The following is a 23,543-nucleotide window of genomic DNA, read 5'->3' as shown; positions in this document are numbered from 1 at the left end:
GTGGCTGACACCTGCATCCCTTAACAGCAGATCACCCAGGTGACAGCAAGAGTTGGCAACCCCAGGCCTCCTCTAGGGCTTGTGGCTCAGTGGCAGGTGTCCAGCGAGTACCCTCAATGGGCCTGAGTGGGTCCAGAATCTGCCATCCCCCAACCAAAGCCCACAGGATGCCATCAGCCCCAGGCCTAGTGCGGACCACAGCTTGGGAGGCGACAGGGAGATGACAAAATGGGTCTGGACAGAGAAGGCTGGGGTGTGAGTGGGCAGTTGGGGGGCTTGGGCAGGTGTTTGACTGAGCCAGGGGTCCAGTTTTATCTGGGTGTTTTCCAGGCTCCACTGGAGATAAAGCAGCCACTGGCACCAACAGGGGCTGTGTCCTAGCGCCATAAACACCAGCGTGTGCTGTACTGGCCACTGGGTGTTGGGGGGACAGCTGACAGACGCCGTGGGTGCCCAGCCCTGTCTTCCAGGAGCCAATCACCTGAGCCCCAAAGGACCTTTTGGGTCTTAAGTGGCAGAAATTCTAACCAGTAGTGTTTCAAAAAAAGATGAGTCTCTTGTCAGGCAACACAAGTCAGGGCAGGGGTGGGTGCGGATCCCACAGCAGCTGCTCAGTCTGGATGGGGGTGCTCCCCCATCGCACCGCAGGGCCAGCTTCTCTGTGGTGCAGGCTGGTCAGTTTCCAGGTAGGGTTACGGTGGGGCACGTTTTCTGCCCGGGGAGTTGTGCCTGTCAGGGTAGACAGCCCCATGACACTGCGGTGCCCCCAGGGAGGCCGGGAGGGACAAGGAGCGGTTCCTTTGGGTGAGGGTCTGGTGAGGCACCAGGAGGGCCATTGTCTGCTGGGGGGTCTGCTGCCCCCTGGGGGTTCCGCTGGAGGTCGGCAAAGGTCAGTGCACAAGACCCAGGGTGGCCTGCTGAGGTGAGGTGGCCCCACATATGGCAGGCCAAGCAGCTTAGGTGTCCGAGGAAGGCTGGCCAGCCCCGGGTTGTTCCTGGCCATCTAAACCCCCTCTGTGGTCAGAGGCCACCAGCCGGCTTCCCCCGCCACAGTGTCGAGAGCCTGCTGGGAAGGAAGGCCCCCCTGAGCGGTGGGAGCCAGCAGGGCAGGCCCAGGAAGGGGAGAGGTAGCTGGCTCAGAGGCAAGGGCCAGGATGCCATGACTCCCAGAGTGAGTCCCCACAGGCCAGCCTGGGGAAGATGGGGAGCCCAGAGACAACCAGGCCTCCGCCTGCACTCCTGGGACTAGGAAAGCAACTCCCGTGAGGCTGAGGGGCCCTTTTGCCCCCTGAGCAGGACAGCCCGGTAGGGCCTGTGCCAAGCAGAGCCTCAGGAGTCTGAGTGAACCACATTTGACCCTGGCCGAGGCCGGGGCTCCATCAGAGGGTTCCCACACTGCCCTGAAGAACCGTGTCCAGCCAAGGCCTCCTGAGACTCCCAGGCCAGGCAGGGAAGGCAGAGTACACAGCACAGCCTACGGCCCCCCACCTGCTCCCACCAGCTGCTGCAGGGTGGGTGCCCATGCCCACCCTCATCCCACGCTCCCCAAACAGGCTTACTCCAGGGGCTGCCACCCTGGGCCAGCATGTCAGCCACAGAGGACACGAGCGCCGAGCAATAGTTGATCTGGAGAAGGGAAACATGTCTGGGAAGCTCCAGGGCTCTCAGGACAGCAGGGGACAGGCAACCTCCCCATCTCCCCTCTCCTGCCAGGGCCCCGCTGCCCCGGGACTCCTCCCTCTGGGAGCTGCCACTCAAAGGCAGGGGTGGGTGAGGCTCCCGTGAGGCATGTAGAGTGAAACGCGAGGGGTTGTGAATGTGACACCCTCATTTAAGGCTGTGGCCTCTTAAGTGGCAGGGTGGGAGCAGGCACAGGTGGGGACGGCCCCCTTCCCCAGGACCTTCCTCCACCCACTGGGGTGCTCCTGTCCTGGCTCTGGTCTGGCTCATTTCTGTGAACGACCGGGCAGGGCTGTGGGCAGGTCCCAGTGGCCCCACGCGGCCACCCGCCTCCCGTCAGGGAGAGGAACTCCGGGGCTCGCTTGCCTGTGACTCCAGATGCTTGATGCGTTTTTCTTGCTCCCTCAGCCCCCCGAGGTACTTGGCAACGAAGTCCACTCTGCGGCAGGAGCAGGCGGGTAGCTGTGGATGGCCACGCAGCACTCCGCGTGTGGGGAGCCTCCCCATCCCCTCAGGCCTCCCTGTGTGCCCGAGTCTGGGTGCCCTGGCCCTTTCCCTTCCCCCCTCATGCCCAGATCTGGTGGCACCAGGACCCCTCAAAGTGCACCTGGCACAGGTACAGAGCGCTCTGTGCCTTCCTGGTAGGGCTGGGGTGCCGTCCCTGCCTGGGCACACCACCCAGCAAGACAGTACAGGGCAGGCCGTCGGGAACAGGCCCCTGCAGCCAGGGCTGGAGGGAAGCCGGGGTGGGGAGCCCCACTCCTGGGACCACAGCAGGGAGGGCGCCACGGCCACTGTGCACGCTCCTTTTCGCCTGGCCGGGCATCCCAGCAGGGTCCTGCACAGGTCAGGCTGGAAAGCGAGGCCCTTGGGCTTGGCCAAGGGCCTGCCCCTACCCGTTCAGCTTCGGCTCCCCAGCTCAGATCCTCTGTCACTGACGCCAAGGGCACATCCCCGCTTAAAGGCAGCCCGACACCCACCAGTGATCAGGACGGGCCCCCGCACCTGTTGGCGGTTTTCCGCAGCACCTCCCCCTCGCTGTCCCTCTTCCGCTTCTCCATCTTGCTCAGGAAGCTCTCCTTCTGCACTGTCTCCCAAGTGACGACCTTCTGGTCCAGGGGGTCTGGCAGGTCTCTCTCTGGGAAAGCGGGGCGGCAGTCAGCGTTCCTAGAGCACGTGGGCCTCAGTGGCAGAGCCCAGGCCTGGTCCCGGGGCGAGGTAGGCCCGGCAGGAGTGAGTGGGGTCCAGCCAGGGGATGGAGGGCGAGAACAACCCTGTGCAGGGACGGCCAAGCTGCAGGGGGACGGGCTCAGCGGTGCCAGCCTGCACAGAGCCCAGCCGAGGACCCACGGCGCTGAGGAGGGGCCCAGGTCTCTCCAGACCCGCCTCCAGCGCACAGCCCCGCCCTGGGACCCACCGCCCCGGCCTCACCCAGGTGCTCCCGCTTGTGCTCGGCCTCCTTCTTGAAGACCCTGCGGAGGGCCAGGCTCAGGTGGCTGAGCAGGATGAAGGGCGGGGCCAGGGCGGGGCGCTCGTGGTACTCCACAATCAGGTTGTAGCGCTGGAACTTCCAGAACATGTCTGCGTTGCCCTGCACCACCTGGAACGTGTAGCTGCAGGGGCACAGCCGAGCCGTCACCTACCGGCTCCCCACGCCCACCTGGGGGACGCATCCCACCTGTACCCTGATTGCTGTTGGGGAGCCCTTTTTGAAACCGAGGCCCAGCACTGCGTCTGCGTTGCCTGTGGGGTGTGTCACGAGGGGCCGAGGCCCAGCACTGCTTCTGCGCTCTCCTTGGGTCTTCCCCTGTCCGCTCTGCTCTCCTGGACAAGCCCAGAGTTCTCGCCACAGCACCCATCCCCCAAAGACCCAGGCCCTGCTTCCTGGGACCAGGAGGGCGGCCCACAGAGTTCGAGGTCTTGGGCAGGCAAAGCCCCGCAGTCCAGGCTGTGCCGCCTCCTATCTGCCCTGGGGCACCAAGCCCCACCCTCTGTGGCGCAGCAGGTGGACCGTGAAGGAGGCGGTGTTGGGGAATGACCCTCTGCTCCCTCCGCTCCAGGGCGCTCTCCTCCGGGGGTTGGTTGGAGTCACCTGAACATGGCGATAAGCAGGTTCATGAGCAGCACGTTGGTGACCAACAGGAAGGTGACCAGCAGGAGGATGACCAGCCAGTTGGCGTAGAGGCTGGGGCAGGATGGCGAGTCCTCCAGCAGCAGTGGGTGGGTGGAGCAGTTCACACGGGCTTCTGGAAGGCAAGGGTGCCGTGGGGAACACCGTGGGGACCAGACCAGGGGCAGCCACAAGGGCGGCCTCAGGCAAACGCCCTGAGGTAGAGAGCTTAGTCTCAGTGTTGAACCCAGGGGACACAGGTGCTAGTTAGGTGACCCACTGTCCCAGTTCACCCAGGATGGCCTAGGTTTTAGCACCGAAACCCCCATCACAGCAAACCAGAACCAGACAGGTGGTGAGCCCCACCCTGGGCCCCCTCTGCCATGTCTGCTGGGCTTCCACCAGGGACTGGAGTCAGCCAGGGCCACAGGCCCTGGAGGTAGAGCCAAGACCCCTGGAGGGATGGAAGGTGGGGGACAGAGGGGTCACGGGACACAGGTTTCTGCCGGTTGTTGCGTGTGTTAAAACCTCCACCCCTCATCCCAAAAAAGCCTCTGCTGTTGAAGGTTTGGGGAAGCTGCTGAGGAAAGGGAGATGGGGTCCTTACTGTAGGACGTCTCAGAGCCGTTACAGCACTAACCCCTGTGATCATACTCCAAGCTGGGCAGTAATTCCGCCACCTTTCCAAACTGTATTGTGCCAGCAGGCTCCAGACAGGGCTCGCTGCAAGCCCTGAGGGCACTGATCCCACACTGGGCCACTCAAGTCAAGAACATTCTTCAGGCAGTGCACTCTGGGAGCTGGCAGGCTGAGCTCCCTCGGCCCTGGGCAGGGATACCCTGGAGGGGCAGCAGATCTCACTCCAGTCCCTTAAAACCAGAACCTCACACCGGCTTCTCCATTGCAGGGCTCAGCCTTGGACCCCCACCCCACCCCAGCCTGCAGGGCAGGAGGAGGGAGGAGGGAGCCACAGTGAGAGTCAGGGTACTCAGGGTCCCAGCCAGAGGCCAGAGCATGCTCCGGCCATCCGGGACCACATATCCCCTCCATATCCTAATGGGAGCTCCGCTCTCTCCTCCCTCCCCAGCCTGCACGCTAGGTTGTGTCTGTGTGAGCCTGTACATGTGTTTGGATGTGCCTGGCACACATGCTCATGTGTGAGTCTGTGTGAACACACTGGCACACACACAGGCACATTCAAGTGTGTCTTGGTGCCTGCCAGCTACAGGTTGCCCTGTGGTGGGTTCTGGGGGTCTCCCTGTTCCCAGGTTCCTGCCTCTGTGCCTGGGTCCTGAGCTGGAGGGGTCCGTTCTCCTTCCTGGGGTGAATTCCTGCCTTGTTTCTCCCGAGTGAGTTATTGTGACACATTGGCCCGTGTGTGAGTTATTGAGTGTTTGTGTGTGCACTGGCAGCCAGTGAGCACCAGCCCTCCCCACGCTCCCACCCCAGGCCTGCCCCTCCTCTGCCCGCCCTGGCCACCTCCAGCCCATGAATCTGTTCCTGGGCAGACTGATGACCCCTCTTGTCCCTGCACTCTGGAGGAGCGGGCCAGGGCCAGCCTGGAGAGCCTGTTTGTGAAGCCGTAAATCTGTCTGATAAAAGCAGCTCTGAGGAATGAGACCCCCACACCCTCCCCGACTCTGTGATTTGGGAAGGCGCCACCAGGCCGGGCTGGAAATTAAATTGTCCCTGGGGCCTGGAGCCCCAGAGAACAAGCTCATCACCACAGCTCAACCCCAGCTCCAGCTTGGCACGAGTGCAGAGTGGGGCAGGGGGCTGTCCTGGGCTCTGAGGAGACCTGCAGGCTATGCAGAAACTATCTGAGCCTCAGTCTCCCTCTCAGCCCAGCGTGTGTGAGTGACTCTCTGCCCAGCAGCCCAGCGTGTGTGTGTGAGTGACTCTCTGCCCAGCAGCCCAGCGTGTGTGAGTGAGTGACTCTCTGCCCAGCATGTGTGAGTGACTCTCTGCCCAGCAGCAGAGGGGCTCACAGTGAGTGGCTGGGTCCAGCCTGAAGGGCCCAGACATTTGCTTGGCAGCTGAACTGACCCCAAGGAATTGCAGCTCAGAGAGGGGAAGTGACACATCTGAGACTCAGTGTGCGGCCGGGGCTGGCCCTGTTGTAGGCGTTTCAGCACAGGGTTCTGAGATCCCAGCAGCACCGCAGACCTCCCTGAGAGATCCCAGCAGCACCGCAGACCTCCCTGGGGCAGCACTCGGAGCAGGCTCCTCGGGAGTCTGTTTCCCGCCTTCTCCCATCGACAAGGAGGCCATGGCCAGGCCTGTCTCCCCATACGGGTGTCTGGGACTGGCCCGCCAGAGAGGCAGCCACTCAAGAAAGGGGGGACCCCCAACCCTGCCCCGGCTGGAGGCGCCTGTCTAGAGCTCCTCCTGCCCCGAGGGGCCCTGCGGACAGGGCAGTGTTGGAGACCATATGGTGAGGGCGAGGTGGGGTCGCAGGCAGGCAGGGTCTGGTTAAACTAATGGCCTGGAAAATGAATGCCTGTGATGAGCAAACACCAAAATGTCAGCAGGGGCTGCGGGGGCTAAGAAAACAGCCCAAGGAAATGAGCCGCGCTGGGAGAGGCGATTTCCATCACGGCGTCGCCCACGCCTGTCCCGGAGGCCTGTGTTTGCTCCGGTCTGGCCGTCATCCCATCAACAAATATTTATCGCAGATCCTGAGCGCCACTCCACAGAGGTCAGGGTCAGGCCTGGGCAGCACGTTGTGCCATGACTGCCCCATGCTGGGCAGCCCCAGCCGCCTGACACCGCCTGAACAATGTTTCCAGCACCTTCTCTGCTGGATCTCCAAGCATACGGCACCCCTCGAGGGCCCCAGGGGCTGGCTGGCTGCTGGCCCACCTTCCCAGAGGTGTGCGTCCCCTCCCAGGTCGGGGCTCCTCACTGAGTCCCAGCCATCCCAGGGGACTGCACAGGTCCCTGCCCCATCCCTGAGCTTCCCCGTCCCTGAGCTTCCCACCAACCCATCAGCACAGAGGCCCCCATGGCCAAGCGGCTCTGTCCCCCCACCCCACCCTCCCCACTGCACTGGCTTATGAAAAAGTTTCCAGAGCCTCCACCAGCCCCAGCCAGCTACAGGGGTCGGCCTGGGGACACCCACAGGCACGGACAGGCCACACACACGTTGGGGTGGGTCCCCAGGAGCAGCCAGGGTGCCTTTAGGAGTGGCCGCATGGTGGAAGGACGGCATAAGGGCTCTGGTGGGTGGGTGGGTGATGGGGCACCTAGGTCAAGCAGGGCCCTGTGGGAGAAGGGCAGAGGCCAGGGGCCGTGAGGAGAGCCAGAGGGCCCAGACCCTGGACCATAGCTGGGACAGCCTTTGGGCCCAATCCGTGCCCTTAGTGACTGCCCATCCCTTCGCCCCCGATAGACCACCGCCAGAGCAAGACTTGACGCTTGGCCTTCCCAAGCAGGAGGCCAGTCCTGGCTGCCTTGGGGTCTCCTTGTGTCTCCTTCCCAGCCCAAGGCCCCAGGTCGGGGCTCCGTGACTGGAGCTGCCTCTGCCTCGGGAACCAGGCCTGGCCCTTTGGGGTGTGGGGGGCCTGGGGACCAGGCCTCAGCCACTTTTCCAATCTCTGCCCCAGGCTAGGGTCTCCCTGGCCCCAGCAGACCCCTCTGGAGAGACTCGTGCCCAGGGCTTGTGCACACAGGGCTCCACTTGCTCCCCGCCCCGCCCCCGCTGGCTGTGTGCAAACCATCGATCTCGTCCAGTGGGATCTGCCCGAAGATCTGCAGGTAAGGCCGGTAGAGCACCCGGCGGAAGATCCACTCCAGGCGGCCGTCATGGGGGTGCAGCAGCGCCTGGGTGGTGACGCCGTAGGCCACGAGCCACACGCTCAGAAAGAAGAGGAAGAAGAAGACGTCCTTCATCTTCACAGGGTGGGGCAGAAAGAGGGGCATCAGCGGCCAGCCAGGGGCCCAGGCAGGGGCTGTCTGTCCCTCCAGGGCCAGGCCCAGGGCTCACCATGCGCTCCACCACGATGATCTTGGGGCCCAGCTGCTTGTGTATGGCAAAGATGTGGATCAGCCGCAGCGTGAACACCATGAAGTCCATGGCGAGGACTGTGCGGCCAGCCTCAAACGCCAAGGGCAGCATCCTGGAGGGTGGCAGGCTGATGCGGCCGCGGGGCCCAGAGAGGGGCAGAGCCTTCCCCAGGGGCACACAGCATGCTGGGTGTGGGCAGGGCCAGGGCCAGGGCCAGGCCAGGACTCCTGAGGCCCTGAGTGGCTTCATCTTTTGTTTATTTATTTTTAGCAGACAGGGTCTTGCTCTGTCACCCAGGCCGGAGTGCAGTGTCGTGATCACAGCTTGCTGCAGCCTCAAATTCCCTGGCTCAAGTGACCCACCCACCTCAGCCTCCTGAGTAGCTGGGACCACAGGTGCCACCACCACGCCCGACCTGAGTGGCTTCATCTGGAAGCCTGCCCACAAGCCCCCCTGAGGCCACACGGCCTCTGGGCCCCACAGACCTGCAGGTGACACCCACGATGAACAGGAAGATGGCCACCATGTCACACTTGTTCCAGTTGTCCCCCACATACAGTGTGAACTTCTTCAGCAGGTGTGTGTCCTCATCTGTGAAGAAGCCCTGGGAGGGAGGTAGGCAGTCCACTGATAGCTGTCCAGGCCCCCTCGCTGGGGACAGCCCTACCTGGACAAGCTCAGATCTGTAAGGATCAGGGTTCAGTGTGCCATGGGGATCGGGGTTCCATCTATGACCAGGGCCCAGGCTACCAGTGGGACTGGGGGTCCACTGAAGCTATTCCAGGGCTGTCTGGGGACAGAAGCTGAGGTCAGTCTTCACTTGGAGTCAGGGCTTTTTGTGCCCAGAGTCTAGGGATCAGTTTATTCAGTGTCTGGACTCAGTCTGTGATACAGGTCAGGGTTCAGACTCTGACGAAGGAGACCATGGTCATGCTCAGTCTGGGGCAGGGATGAAGGCTCAGTCTGGAGCAGGGCTCAGGGCTCGGTCTGGAGCAGGGATGAAGGCTCAGTCTGGAGCAGGGCTCAGGGCTCGGTCTGGAGCAGGGCTCAGGGCTGGGTCCTTGACCAGGATCATGGCCACTGGTGACTGGGAAGGTGGGAGGCCCCATGCTGTTCTTGTTCTACAGATGGGTAGCCCCACCCCGAGAGGGCAGGACCCAGCTTAGGTTGCCCAACCTGAAGCTGCAGAGTGGAGGGGACCCAAGCTAGTGTGGCCACCTACCTGCCGGATTTCCTCCAGCACCAGTGTAAAGACCCAGAAGTAGAGAGTGACCTCGGGCCCCGAGGGTCCCTGGGGGGGCGGCCTGAAGTCCAACAGCAGGACGTAGGTGAACAGGAAGAGGAAGGCGAAGTACATGACCACATTCCCCAGGAACACAGTCACGGGAGCGCCCCAGAACTTCCGCCAGCGTGTGAGCAGGAAGACAGCACGCGGGCCTCGGCCACCCTGAGCCCTCGGCGCCTCCACCATCTCCTCTACCCTGTGCCGCAGAGAAGGCCGCAGCGGTGAGGCTGGCGCCCAGCTGGGTGCCCCACCACAGTCCAGCCTCCCAGCCACCACCCACCGGTCCCCTCCACTCTGCCCGGCCCTCTGCCTCGCACTGGCTGTGCAGGCCGTACAGCAGACTCTTCTCCATGTCCAGGCTGTCCAGCTCCTGCAGGTCCTCCAGGCCTGTCCTCAGGGAGGCTTCCTCACTGCAAGCACAGGAGAGCTCAGGGCCTGCAGGAAGGACTCCCAGAGGCGCCTGCGTGGCTCCAGGCGCTTGGCCATCAAAGTGCCCACTGGGTGCAAGGACTGTGGGGAGTGCGACCTGCAGGGAGTCTGGACTTGGGGGCTACAGAGTCAGGCTGCCACCAGCACCAGCGAGGCCCAGGCCCTCCCTGTGGTTCCAGCACATGCACTGGTACCTGGCCCAGCCAGCAGGCAGCCCACAGGCCTGACCCACCTGAAGGTGATGAGGTTGGTATAGACGAGGGCGGGGCAGAAGAAGGCTCCTAGCAGCCGCAGAATGGGCGTGCCCGCAGCCATGTCCCCCCACCAGATCCTGGTCAGGAAGGCCTGAGGTGAAGGCAAAACTGTTGGCTCCACCTCTGCACCTTCGTCCAGGCTATGCCCTGCCCCAGGAATGCCCAGGTGCCTGGCCCACGTGAGCTGAAGGGGCGCCCAGCCCAGCCTTCCCTCCCGGAGCCCCTGTCCTGGTGGGGGACATGCTCCTCGGGACGCTCATCGCAGGGGTGTGGGTTGAGCTGCTGTGCCCTTCACTAGGGAAAAGATTGGGCTTGGTGGTCGGGAAGGACTGAGAGGAGGAAGTGGCACTTCCGCTGAGCCCAGAGGCAGGAATGTGCCTGGTGGAGGAAGCCAGGGGAGCGCCTTCCAGGAACAGAAGCCCCACCCCGCTCCCCTGTGCCGGGGACGGGAGTGACACGGCAGCCGCAGGCTGCAAAGTCAACTCAAGCTGGGCCCAGCTCGCCTGCCAGCCCTGCCCCCTGGCAGCTCTCCCCCAGGCCAGCTGGCACTCACCTGCACGCCATCGTGGGCAAAGAAGGCCTTGGCGTCCGCCTCGGTGGCCAGGTGCAGGCAGGTGGTCTTGCTCCAGCAGCGGTTCCGGCGCACCAGCAGGGCGAAGGCGAGGTCCTCACTGTTGCTGTAGCACTCAGAGAAGAGGTCTGCCCCCGGAGACCCTGGCCGCTAGGACAAGACACCGATGCCCGGCCCCCAACGCCCCTCCTCCATCCCCCGCCCAGACCTGGGGTCTGTGGCCGCACCCTGTGTTCACCTCCCAGGGCCCAGCCAGGCCTTCTGCCCCCGCCTGGCCTGCTCTGGACCCTTCCTGACCCTTTGTCCTTCTCTGGCTCTTTCCCTCCCCCAGCAGGATGAGGGGGCCTCCGCCGCCCTGAATGTCCCTTGTCCCGCGGCAGGGCCCAGTGCATGCCTGGGGCGTGAGGCTCTATCTTCCTCACCACGTGCCCAGCGGTCCCACACTCAGGGTCTGGGGCCGCCTCTACCCCAGGCAGAGCCGTCTGTCCTCTCCTACAGAGGAGGCCACTGAGGGTACCTGGAGCCCCACAGCGGTAACAAGCGGCCCTGGCGAGGCCCAGGACCCTTTGTCTGACCCTCTATCACGTCCTCCCCCGACACGCGGGCCTGGCCCCGGCCAGTCACTCACCCAGGGCCAGCTGCTCGTACTTCGCCTCGCGCATGGCTCGGGCCGCCTCGGCCTCCGTCTCCAGGTGCGACATCTCTTTGAGGATTTTGCAGGCAGCCAGAGCGGCTGCCACACCTTCCTGGCCCTAGGAGACCCGGTCTCAGGAGGCCGTCCCTCCCCCGCCCCCACGCTGGGCCCGCGGCCTCGGCTCACCATGGCCCAGAAGTAGGTGGCCATCTCGTGGCGGTTCTGCAGCACGGCCCACAGGAAGAGGTCCCGCCAGGGGCTCTCACTCTTCTGGTTCAGGTCCAGCAGCCACTTCTGGCCTGCGGGCTGCTTGGCCGGGCCCTTCTCCTGGAGGACATGGGCGTCGGCCTCCCACTGTGGCCCTTGTCTCACCCCCCCGTTCCCTGGAGCCCCGCTCACCGCCTTCCTGCGGCCCCCTGGCCGTCCGTCCTGGTAGAATCCTCGGCAGGCGTCCTGCAGGAAGTCCTTGAGTACACGGGAGACCTCGTGAAGGGAGAAGGCGGGTGGCCCCGTGGGTGGCTCCCGGGCCTGCTGGGCACCCAGGCCGGCCAGCGTCAGCCGGGCCTCCTCCTGCTTCCGCTGCAGCAGGTCGAAGAGCAGGCTCTTGGGCGACACGGAGCGGTAAAGCTGCTGCAGCCGCCCATACGTCAGGAAGTCAGCCACGTCCGCGCCGTTGTCCACAAAGAGGCGCACAAACTCGGGCTTGTTGCTGACCAGGGCGTCCACCATCACCTCCTCCAGGTCACAGGACTTGGTGGCCATGGAAACCCAAAGGAAGGGGGGCAAGAGAGTGAGTGAGAGACAGGAGGAGGGGGGCCCAAGGAAGGAGAGAGCAGGGAGCACAGGGACCCCATCCCCAGGGCCAGGTCACGCAGACCCTCGTGCTCTCCTGCACCCCAGCCTGCCCCCTGAGTTGGGGCGGGCACAGAGGGGCCAGTTGTGAGAAAATGCTGAGGGTGTCACGACCCCCTTGGGCTTCGGGGACAGCTGGCACCCAGCTGGCTCTGCCTGGGCCAGCGAGCGAGGCAGAACCCCGGGCGGAACCGTGTGGCCTGGTCTTGCCCCAGACTTTAGGACAGTTGGGCAGAATGGGCTCAGCCCAGCAGCCCGCAGGGTGCAGAAGCAGGCAGCGTAGGCAGCTTGGGCAGTGCCGGGAGGGGGAGGGGAAGGGGGAGGGGGAGGGAGGGGGAGGCGGAGGCAGGTGGGCCAGACTGGGAGGCACCTTCCACTCCACGTCCCCATTGAAGATCTCACTCTTGGCGATGTCCACGTGGTCCCAGGCCACGGCCAGCTTGAGCTCATCCAGATAGTCCTGAGGCTCCTGGCTGTGGCTCTTGCAGGCTGTGGGCAGAGCAGGCGGGCACTGGCGAGGGTGAAGCTGAGGGCCTGACAGAGCTGGGGCACAGGGTCCCCGAAGGTGGGCTGCCTAGAGACGCGGAAACGGGAACTTCACGCTGGGACTTGAGGGGGCACATGTGCCACTTCTGAGCACCAGCAGGAGGCATAAGACTTTGTGCAAACCCCAGGAGAAGGCGCACTGCCCTGGTCTGTGTCAGCATGGCCCATCTGCTCCCATGTGAGGCACCTTCCTTGGCTGCAACGGGGGTACCCCAGCTAACACCTGGGCCTTGAGGCCACTTCCTGGATGTTGTCAGGGTAGCACGCTGGGCCATGTTTCCTCCACGGGCAAGGGCATTTGACCATGACTTGGTGAGGTCACCAGGGTCACTCGAGGGAGGCCTGCAGCACCTGGGCCGGGTGCATCTGCTGGAGACCGCCATCCTCGCCAGCCTCAGCCTCCACAGTCGTAGGCCCCATAAGACTACGGTACTTCTCTCAGGCCGCTGGGACCAAACTGAGACTCATGAGAAGGGGTGGGGGAGCTCCTAAACAGGGAGGTTCCTAAACAGGGGAGCTCCGTTGACCTCCTTGTCCTGGTGAGGTTGCTAAATCCCGAGCTACCCGCAGTCCAGACACCCTTCCCAGAGCGGCCCCTCACTCAAGGTGTCCCCAGACCCTGCTCAGCAGCGCCCCTCCCTGCTGGGGCTATGTCTGCCTGCCAGCAGCCAGCCCTTCAGCACGTGTTTGTCTCCAACAAAAAGCACATCAAATGCTGATCAAAATTTTCCATCGGCGGGTGAACGGATGCATCAGCCACAGTCTGTCCACAGGCTGGAACCTGACTCCGCCTTACAGAAGGAATGAAGCATGAAATGGTATACGCTGCAACACGGATGAACCGTGAAACCCTCCCGCCCCTGCAGGGAGCCATGGACACGAAACGCCCGTCGGCAAATCCATAGAGACAGGAAGCAGATCGATGGTTCCCAGGGGCTGGGGGAAAATGGGGAGTGAGTGCCAAGGGGTATGGGCTCCTTCTGGGGCGATGAAGGCTTCTGGAATTAGATAACAGTGATGGTTGCCCCACCTCGCGAATATACTAAAAACCACTGAATTGGCCAGCGTGGTGGCTCACGCCTGTAACCCCAGCACTTTGGGAGGTCCAGGCGGGCAGATCACGAGGTCAGGAGTTTGAGACCAGCCTGGCCAACATAGTGAAACCCCATCTCTACTAAAAATACAAAAAATTATCTGGGTGTGGTGGCGGGCACCTGTAATCCCAGCTACTTGGAAGGTTGAGGCAGGAGAATCGCTTGAACTCGGGAGGAGGAGGTTGCAGTGAGCCAAGATCGCAGCACTGCACTCCAGCCCGGGCGACGGTGCGAGACTCCATCTCAAAAAACCAAAAACCAAAACAAACAAAAAACAACCTCCCCTACTAAAAAAAAAAAAACCCACTGAATTGAGAGCTTTAAGTATAGTTTTAAGCTGTGGTAAAAAACACATGTCATAAAACTTGCCAAATACAGAGAGATGCATGAATCACGTGTCATCTTTCCCGGGAAGGGACAGGCGGGCGAGCGTCCCAAACGGCCAGGCTGCCAAACCCCAGAGTGTCTCCGAGCATGAAGCCGCCTGATGGTGCCTGCCGTGCCCACCCTGCCCGCCCTCACCTTTCACCAGCGCCTTCAGGATGACTGTGTCCAGCTCCTCGGAGCCCTCCTGCTCAAAGTCGTACACGGTGAGCAGGTGCTGGTGTGAGGTGATGTTCTGCAGCTGGGCACCAGAACAGAACCCCGATGGGGCCGCCTCAGCCAGGACAGGGGCAGGGGCAGGGGCAGGCTGTGGTCGACACCAGCGGAGGCACAGGCAGTGTCCCCAGGTGAGCCTTGCAGCCTGCGTGCCCACCACCCACTGGGCCCGGCCCGGGACCACCCGCAGACCAAGGGGCTGCCTGGATCCCTCTGCTCCCTGTGGGCCTGAAGCGAGAGCGGGAGGGGGGCCCGGCAGTCTGAGGTGGGGGGAGTGGGCTGGAGGCTGCATCAGCAGGGGCTCTCCGAGAGGACCAGCGCCACCCCGGGAGGAGGGTCGGGAGGACAGGGGAGGGGGAAGCGCATACCAGCTTGGTCCAGCGCACGATGTCCTCCCAAGAGAAATGCTCGCTGGGGAACTTCTCCTTAAACTGCTTCTCAGCCACCCTGGGCACCAGGAGGTGGGGCTGGTTCACCAGGGCAGCGAGCACATCGGCGATGCCCCCTGAGCCTGCCAGGATCAGCCACGGGGCAGCCTGCTCCACGGCCCTGGAGATCCTCTGAGACGGGGAGGGAGGGGAGAGCGGAGCCCAGATCATCCCGGCGACATCTGGCTGCAGGTGTCAGGGGGGCCCTCATCCCTTCCAGCCTCGTCCCAGGGGTGCCCAGAATCCACCAAACCCCTCCACAAGGCTTCAGCCAGCCAGGGGGCCTCAGCCAGGCCCCTACCTCCAAGGTGCTGGGATCACCATTGACCAGCAAGCAGAGGACAGGGATCTCGATGCTGCCAGTGCCTGTGGACAGGGTACCCGTGAGGCCTGAGGACTCTCTGCCTGGGGTGACTACCCGGATCTCAGGCTCTCAGGCCACCACATTTTCTGGTCAAAAGCTAGCTCTTCCGAATAAAGTGAGGGCTTCGTCTGGGCTATGTGGCACAGGCCGCTATTACAGCCCCTGCCGTACGGGGGCCGGGGGCTCCAGTTCTAACCCCCACTGCCCAGCACGCGGACTTTGTGGCAAGAGCTGGCCTACGGCTGTTAAAATACAAAGTGACATGGAGGAAACGGAGCCCCCAGCCCTGCAGGTGCACCGCCACACCACACACTCATGCTGAGCGTGGCAGAGGCAGCATCTCGACCATCGAGGGAGCTCTGCTGGGCGGGCTGCTCCTGACCGCTCAGCAAACTAAAGAGGTACACGAGGGAGTCTTCAGGTTTCTCCCCCAAACAGAAGCTGCAAATGAGACTTCTACATGTGAAGCCCCCAGAGAGTCCTGGACCTGCCCTCGTCTTCTGTGAGGGAGCGAATTGACTGGAGGTGCCTTAGAATCACCCACAGGGAACTGGGCTCCCAGGCGGGCCCTGACTTTGAAAGGTGCCTCCTGATTGAATCTCGAGGATAAACCAGACCTGGCCAAACGGTGCCCGGGCCAGCAGGGCTTCCGCAGAGCAGAGCAGGACCCTCTGCCTGTGTCCCCAGAGTTTGATGAGATTTCGTGTTTTCATTTCTAAAGAGTGCTCAGTTGGCCAGGCACAGTGGCTCCCGCCTGTAATCTCAGCACTTTGGGAGGCCAAAGCAGGCGGATCACCTGAGGTCAGGAGTTCAAGTCCAGCCTGGCCAACATGGTGCAACCCCATCTCTACTTAAAAAAAAAAAAAAAAAAAGCCAGGCATGGTGGCACATGCCTATGATCCCAGCTACCCAGGAGGCTGAGGCAGAAGAATTGCTGGAACCCGGTAGGTGGAGGCTGCAGTGAGCTGAGATTGCACCACTGCACTCCAGCCTGGGGGACTGAGTGAGATTCTACCAGAAAAAAAAAAAAAAAAAAAAAAAAAAAGGCTCAGTTGGCCTTGCCAAGAAATTACGGCAGCCCGAGGCCCTGACTCTCCACCCCACCCGGCACGGGCAGCGCTCCCACCCCACACGGCAGCCCGACGCCCTGACTCTCTGGGCCATCTGGAGAACATTTCCCGAAACTGCCCACCCAAAAACTGCCCACAAAAAACCATTTTTTGTTTCTAAATATTGTATATTGTTCATAGACGTTATAAATAATTATATGCTTTGTTTATGAATATTATTTACACACTAGCATTTTCTTAGTAAGTCCAGCTTTTGAAAGTGCGACTGGCCAGAGGTGCCCATTTCTCGGGTGACGCTGCCCTCTGGTGGCAGCGTACCTCATGCCTGGTGGCAGGAAGTAGCCCTCTTTCAACTCACGCCCCAGAGCCTCTGACCACGGCAAGGCCCAGTGAAAACAGAACTCCACCTGCTCTGGTGGGAATGTCACTGCCCAGCCAGACCCACTCTATCCAGCTGTGCCTCCTGCACCGCCCTGCCCAGACAGCTCCTCCTCCCAGGCCCCCACGGCCCAGGTCTCGGTGCCCAGCCATGCTGGCTGCGTTCTGCCTGGGAAGCCCTCCTCCTTCTCCCTGGCGGTCACCCCCACCCTCCCATAGGCGGGTCCCTGGATCCCCACTGGGTCCCAAGGCAGTTGGCCGCCGGCGGCTTTCCTGGGTGGCTGGGGCGGGCCTCACCCCCGTAGCCTGTCCTCTGCTCCGAGATGTGCTTCTCCAGCCTGAGCCGCAGCTCCGTCAGCCCATCGCCCTTCCCCGGGGGGCCTGGCTCCACCAGGATGAAGTGGGAGAGGTTGCTGTCCAGCGAACAGAGAGGCCCCTGGCTGCTGCCGTCATCCTCGGGGTAGTGGACAGGAATATCCTCCTGTGCCCATCAGGGAGACGAGGCTGAGCCCTCGGGAGGCAGCTTGGGCTGGGTCCCGCTGCGGGATCCTCCCTGCCAGGCCATACACACTACACTATGGGACCCTGCACAAGGCTTCTGCCTGAGCCTTGGTTTCCCCACCCTTCAGACAAAAGGAGGGACCAACAGCTGGGGCCCGGGGACCCTCCTTCGACAGTCAGGGGCAGGGGCGGTGGGGAGCAGGTTCTTTTAGACAGAGCCATGGAGACAGCCGGGGCTGCCGGAAGCTCCTCCTTCCCGACTCTAGGGCTGGTGTCCAGACATCCACCAGGGGCAGCCTGGGCCTCCCTCGGCAGTGCCTTAGACAGACCCCAGCATGGGGGACGGAAGTTGCTTGTCCAGGCTTGGACAGGGCTTGGGGCCTGGGCCCACGTGGTATAGGAGGAGGCGAGGGACCTCGCCACGTTCTACACTGGCCGTTCCCTATGCGGTACTGCCACCTGCCGGCCACGTGCTTGCTCTGTCCGATCCCTGCTCCTCCTCCAGCCCGAATCCTGTCCTCCCAGAGCTCTCTGCCTGCTGCCCAAACCCTTCTGAGCCCCTGCCTCCAGGCCCCCAGCAGTCGTGGTGCTGGGAGCTGGATGTGCACCTGGGCCTCCTCCAGAATGCGGCGGTGCAGGACGCGGCCCAGAGAGGCCATGCCGACGGCAACCACACGGGCCTTGGTGGATGTGCTGGCCAGCGAGTGGTCGCGCACGGCCTGCCCGATATGCCGGGCCAGGCCCACGTGGAGGGCACTGGTCAGGATCCAGGCTCCTGTGGGGACGGAGGAGGGGCTCACTGTGCTGCACCGCCCAGGTCTTTCCTAGTTGGCCCCACGCCCTAACACCTAGGCCCAATCAGCAGCCAGTTACCTGGGAGCCAGTGGTGGGTGCTGGGGAATACCTCAAGGCGGGGTGGGGAAGTCGAGGCCCAGAGAGGGCAAGACAGCCACCCAAGGACTGGGGACTGGGCAGCAGTGGGACTGGCTGGGCCCAGAACCTGTGAAGTGGCACCCCCACCCCACCTGGAGCACACATGCTGGGGCCCAGTCCTTCCTCTGGGGTCCCTCCGGGACAAATCCGACACAGCTCTGTCCAGCTGCCTCTGCTGGGCCAGAATCCCAGGATGTTTTCCCAAACTTTTACAAAGCCCTCGGCCATGTCTGGCTGGAAGATCTCTTTGAGTTTGCCACAGTCATTTCTTTAGTGAGGGTCCCTGAAACCTCAGGCCCTTCTCCAGGGTGTTGCATAGGCCAAGCTGCCTCAAAAAAGAGCCCAGTCATTGGACTCTGGCCCCTACAGCTGGCTGGCCCGACTGCCTCCCCAGGGGGTCCCACCCTGTATACACTGGGGTGCTTTGGTCCCAGGTATGTGGGAGCAGGGACATCTCGTAGTGGAGGGGGCAGCTCTAAGGAAGGGCCAGGCCCAGCTCGGGGAGGCCCTGGTCCAGTACATAGGCACTGCTGCACCTGTGGGTACTGCAGAGGACAGGTGGGCAGTTTCGGGAAATGTTCTCCTGATGGTCCAGAGAGTCAGGGCCTCGGGCTGCTGTGTGGGGTGGGAGCGCTGCCCGTGCCGGGTGGGGTGGAGAGTCAGGGCCTCGGGCTGCCGTGAGGGGTGGGGACTCACCTGTGCTCTGAGCCACCTTCACCAGCCCCTTGCGCAGTACGTCCCGCAGCCAGGACTTCATGGCGAAAGGCTGCTCCTCGCCCACAAGGGACACCACCAGGTTGGGGGCTGGCAGGTGCCACTCAGCAAGCATCAGGTCAAAGAGCACAGACGGGGCCACTCCGCTCAGCACCCGTACAAACTGCAAGGCGGGGGCTGCAGCTCAGGGCTTTCGGGGCACGGGGCACGGGAACTGCTGGGCATTGGGGTGGGCTGGACACAGGAGGCACTGAGGAGGTGCTGAGCATTTGTGGGCTGGACATGGGGGGCACTCAGCACTAGGGAGGTGTTGGGCATCAAGGGGGCTGGACACGAGGGGACACTGGGCACTGGGGAGGTTCTGGGCATCAAGGGGGCTGGACACAGGGGGCACTGGGGAGGTGCTGGTTCCTGGTGGCAGGTAGCAGGAGAAGAGTGGCCCCCAATACCCCTTTTGGGACAGAGCCAGTCCTCCTTTGACCTGCCGTGTGACCTGAAGAGTCCTGACCCCTCTCTGGGCTGGCATCCTCCTCAGTGAGCTGAGGGCACTGGTCAGAGGTGGGGCCTTGGATGCACCTAACCTTGCACCTCTGAATCTCTCGGGGGGACCTCAGGGGTCCCGGTTATCGCAGGGAGGTAGGAGGCTGGCCAGAGCCACTCCTTCCAGCTCTGGAACTCTGCTTGTCTGGGGGTCTGAATATGGCCCCCGGGGAGCAGACCCCAGGGGTGGGGAGGACCCTGGCACTCAGCTTCCAGGGAAGGAAATGGGGGCTCATGGGTTCCAGGTCAACACAGACATCGCCCGAGGCCTGGGGACTGCCCCTACCTTGCCTCGCTTCTTCCCAGACCCTCCAAAGTCGACCTCGCCCCTGCGCAAGCCTAGCCCCTGCCGGTCTTCAGCATCCCCGGGGCTTCCGGTACGGGGGCCTTGGACATCCTGCATGACGGCCTCTAGAGATGCAGGGATACCCCGGCCCTTGAGGGCTGGGAATGCCCATCCCCGCCTCCCTCCCCTCAGGGGGTGGGTGCTGCCTTCCCCTAGGAAGCCCCTCTCCAGCCGACATGCACAAGGAGACCTGGGGACTGCCCCAGGCATCTCTGCCCCAGGGATCTTCTCTCCAGACGGGCCCTGCCCAGCGACCCCCTGCAGCTCTGTCTCTTGCTGTAGCACCGCCCCAAACAAGCTCCTTTCCAGGTGAGGATGGGATGTGTGGGGCTCTGCCACTGGCTCCTGGTTCCTCTACTCACCCCACTCTGGGCACCTCAGGTCAGCCACACCTGCAGACGATTCTCCAGAGGCCTTTTGCGGGGATGACCTGGAAACTCTGGAAGACTCAGCAGAGGCCTTGCAGCCCCCTGGCCACACAGCCCACTCACTCCCAGGACAGGGATGCAGAGCCCCTGGGTGCACCTGAGCAGAGGTGAGAAGGTGAGGCAGGTGCCCTCAGCTCAGGTGCAGGAGGCGGTGTGGACAAGGGACCACCTTCCTTGCCCAGGAGGTCCAGGACACACAGAGGGGAGGCCTCACCCAGGCCCACACAGCATCAGCGGCAGAGCTCTTCTCTCAGCGCTCTCAGATCAGGGGAGAAGAGGCCTCGTGCACCTCAACCCTCACGGGGCTCACGTCTCCCAGCTGCCCGGTGAGGTCGGGCATCCCGGCCCCTCTCTATGTGGCAGGGATCCAAGGATCGGGGCTGTCCCCTCAGTGTCCTGGCTCCATCCCTGCCCACGGCCTCATCTCTCAGCCGCCCCAGTCTGGCTGATCTCGGCCTGGCTTGGCCCCACCTCCTTCCGATTGCTTGTCTGAAAACTCAATATTGGAAGCTGAGTGTCTGAGGACAAGCCCTGGCAGGCAGAGGGCACCTGCTCCGCTGTCTGCCCTCCTGGAACCATGCGCCAGGTCACAGGCCACCAGGCAGAGGTCTCCCTGGGCCCCCAGTCACACTACCCTCCCCAACCTGGGGCTACCTGGCAGCTCCTGATCCCACAGAACTGTCCCTTTGTTATCCTGTGCCCACCCTATGCCCAGGCACTCTGGGCTGTGCCCACCACAGAAGGCCCTTTGTGAGAAGATAGTGGACCGTTCTGTAAAACCTTTCATTTCCTAGAAAGGGGCCCACCTGTGACCTCAGGAGGGGACATAGGAGTTGAGGGGACCTTCAGGCACGAGAGGGAGTATGTCCTGGGACCCCTGGTGGGGGCTGGCTTTGGGGCAGAGGCTAAGGCCAAGGCCTTCCCCATTAGGCCTGTGGAGCCAGCACAGTTACTGCATCCCCAGACAGATATGTCCAAGCCCCAAACCCCAGTACGTGGGAATGCGACCTTTGGAAACAGGCCCGTTGCAGATGTGATTAAGATGTAAGTAAAGATGAGGCCATGTTGGAGCAGGGGGAACCCTGATTCCCAGGTTCTGATATAAAAAGGGGACATTTGGACATAGAGACAGATGAGCAGGGAAAGACACAGGGGAGGTGGAGGCAGGGGTTGGGGGATGCAGCCACAGGCCAAGGGACACCTGGAGCCCCGAAGCTGGAAGAGGCAGGGAGGATCCCCCTCAAGAGCTTGGCCCTGCCGACACCTTGACTTAGGACTTAGCACTGGTGGCCTCCAGAACCATGAGAAAATCAATTGCCGTTGTTTTAAGATGCCCAGCTCAGGCTGCTGTCACGGCTGCCCAGGGTCCCTGTGCGAGGCCCAAGTCAAGCCTGGCACAACTTCTGGTGACTGCCAGCCCCAGGCAGGACCCACTCACGGACCTCAGCCCCCTCCTCCGGCCAGGCCTGCGGAGGCGCCCTGATGCTGTCAGCACCACGTGGGCCTCAGCCTTCCCTGCAGGGTAATGCAAATCCTCCCGCACTTCCTGCCTGCAGAGCACGAACCAGCCGCAGACCGCAGAGAGGCAGTATTTGAATACGGCCTCCCGCGCTGGTGGAGACGCTTGGCGGTTTTCAGTGTTGGAAGCTCGTGTCTGTGGCCAGGCCCTAGGTGGGGGCTGGAGGCTGGGACAAGGCTTGGCATTGCTGTTGCGTCCCAGGGCTGCTGAAACAAAGGGCCACACCCTCGGGGGCTCAAAACAACAAACGATGATCTCATAGTTCTAGAGGCCAGACATCCCAAATCCAGGCATCGGCAGGGCCGTGCTCCCTCTGGAAGCTCTCGGGTGGGTCCCTCCCACCCCTTCCAGGTTCCCAAGGCCCCAGGTGTCCCTGGCTGTGGCCTCGTGGCTCCAGCCTCCGCCTTGGTTGGCGTGCGGTCCGCCTCGCCTGTCTGTCTCCTCTGCCATCACTGAGTGCCCAGGCCTGCCCTACCCCAGTGTGCAAGGACCCCACTTCCAAATGAGGTCACATTCTAAGCTTCGCAGTGGACAGTATCCCACCATTAGTGTCGCCCCGTCTGGGAGGACACCACTTAACACAGAACAGGCAGTGAGGTGGGATGCGTGCTTGCAGCCCTGGGCGGGAGTCCTCACTCTGGGTGGGAGTCTCACCCTCGGCGGGGGTCCTCAGGCTGGCCTTCATTCCCACCAGGCCCTGCCACACCTGGTCACCCACTGGGGTCAATCCTGGCTACATCTGGACATGTGCCCTGCGGCTGGGGATGCATGGCCAGACTTGTCCCCAGCACAGAGTGTAGGGGTTGGGGTTTGGCCATGACCCTCAGCCTGGGGGACGAGGCTGGGCTGGACAACACTGTTATCCTTACCTTCCCAATGACTCTTAGGCTTAGGCCGTAGATGGGGGACTCCCTCTTCTCTTCCCTTCATCCCCGGTGGGGAAGCTAATGGGGGCCTGGGCCTTGGGAGGGGTCCTACGGGGCTCCCTGACCCTTGGATTCCTCTCCAGTGAACCTCAGTTTTGCCTCTTGGAAGTTCTGGGATAGGACGCCCATGAGCACCCTTCAGCCTGGAGCTCAGCAGTGCCTCCCCGACTCTGTGCAAGCCCCCCGGGGGGAAGAGCAGCAGCCATTAGAGGTGGAAGCAGCCACAACCCAAGCTCTGGCCCTTCCCAGGGCCCACAGCACCTCTTTCCTGCCGAGGACGGGGCAGAACTAGGCGCCCGGCAGCTGAGGTCAGGGAAGCCCAGCAGCAGCGTGGGGCAGCCTCACCTTCCCGGTGGCCGCAACCACCCCTTGCCCCACACCCAGGCTCGGTGCCCCCTACACCCACCGGCCAGCCCAGGGGCTGAGGAGGCATTTGGGCAGGTGCTGGGCACCAGGCAAATGGGCCCAGAGGGAGGCAATGCAAACAGCCGGGATTTGCATGAGCAGGTGCCCAGGTCTTCCGCACCCCTCCCTGTGCATCCCAGGGTGGGGCAGGGAGCCGGGGACAGCCAGGGGCCTTCGTGACCCCTGGCCAGAAGCCCATCCCAGAACTCCCAAGAGGCAACACTGAGGCAGCGCCCTGGGCAGTGAAGGTGCTGGGGCTGTCAGGGCAGTGGGGCACCCGTAGCCACAGCCATCCCAGAGACAGCCAGAGCCAAACATGGCTTCCCTGGCACCCCAGGACCAGCACAGAACAGAACTGGATGACCAGGTCCTGGGGTCCCAGCCCCGCTCATCCCCACCAGGCTGTGTGACTTCGGGCGGGTCCCTCAGCCTCCCTGGGCCTGTCTCATTTGTGAGATTTGGGGGAACGGCGAGTCACAAGAGGAAGGTGCCAGAACGGTCTCTGCATGCAGCAGGCAGGAAGTCAGATGTGTGTCCCTGTGTCCTCCCTATGAGGATGCCACATCTCCCTGGGCTGCAGTGGAGGACATGGCTCAGGGAAGTGGTGGCGAGAGGACACAGTAGTGAGCTGGTGACCCCAGACCCCTCCCACTGCCCCACTCCCCTCACCCTCGGCTTCTGAGCCACACCTGCCTTTGCAGGCTGCCGGCCAGACACTGTCCCTGAAGTCTCAGATCCAGAGCCCGTGGGGCTGGCCCTCCTGCCCAGACCATCTTCCAGCACTGGGCAGCCCCTTCCAGAATGCCCCACCTCACCCACAGTGGGGCCGGCCCTCCACAGCCCAGGGAAGCGGGGATCCTCCCTGCTAAAGATAAGGAAACTGAGGCAAGAGGCAGGGTGTGGCCAAAGCCGCACTGTCCTGGTCCTCAC

The 23,543-nt window shown here is 62.9% G+C and overlaps 1 protein-coding gene across 1 annotated transcript; it reads right to left on the bottom strand.

The window, feature by feature from the left end:
* Positions 1-33: 33 nt before the first annotated feature.
* TRPM5 (transient receptor potential cation channel subfamily M member 5) lies at positions 34-23,236 on the bottom strand. Its single transcript, XM_031653820.1, has 24 exons — positions 19,276-23,236; positions 18,432-18,612; positions 17,411-17,577; positions 16,599-16,782; positions 14,791-14,855; positions 14,430-14,621; positions 13,984-14,086; positions 12,192-12,310; positions 11,369-11,719; positions 11,156-11,296; positions 10,964-11,087; positions 10,318-10,463; positions 9,743-9,855; positions 9,399-9,491; positions 9,019-9,277; positions 8,282-8,400; positions 7,776-7,908; positions 7,507-7,681; positions 3,773-3,926; positions 3,112-3,293; positions 2,686-2,818; positions 2,047-2,119; positions 1,560-1,626; positions 34-1,063 (listed from the first exon to the last, which is right to left on the bottom strand). The coding sequence occupies exons 1-24, from the start codon at positions 19,543-19,545 to the stop codon at positions 957-959; spliced, it is 3,651 nt and encodes a 1,216-aa protein (XP_031509680.1). The 5' UTR covers positions 19,546-23,236; the 3' UTR covers positions 34-956.
* Positions 23,237-23,543: the final 307 nt, after the last annotated feature.

The sequence above is a fragment of the Papio anubis genome, chromosome 12 (genome assembly GCF_008728515.1).
Source record: "Papio anubis isolate 15944 chromosome 12, Panubis1.0, whole genome shotgun sequence".
NCBI lineage: Eukaryota > Metazoa > Chordata > Mammalia > Primates > Cercopithecidae > Papio > Papio anubis.
The sequence above is the reverse complement of the archived record's forward strand: the minus strand, read 5'-3'. Positions and strand labels throughout refer to the sequence as shown.

Excerpts from the sequence above, each read along its gene's own strand:
- TRPM5 (XM_031653820.1), bottom strand. The coding sequence starts at position 19,545 with ATGCCTGGGGCAGTCCCCAGGTCTCCTTGTGCATGTCGGCTGGAGAGG. Across the intron at positions 16,783-17,410 it reads GCATTCTGGAGGAGGCCCAG|GAGGATATTCCTGTCCACTA; the intron begins GTGCACATCCAG and ends TGATGGGCACAG. Across the intron at positions 7,682-7,775 it reads TCATCGTGGTGGAGCGCATG|ATGAAGGACGTCTTCTTCTT; the intron begins GTGAGCCCTGGG and ends CACCCTGTGAAG.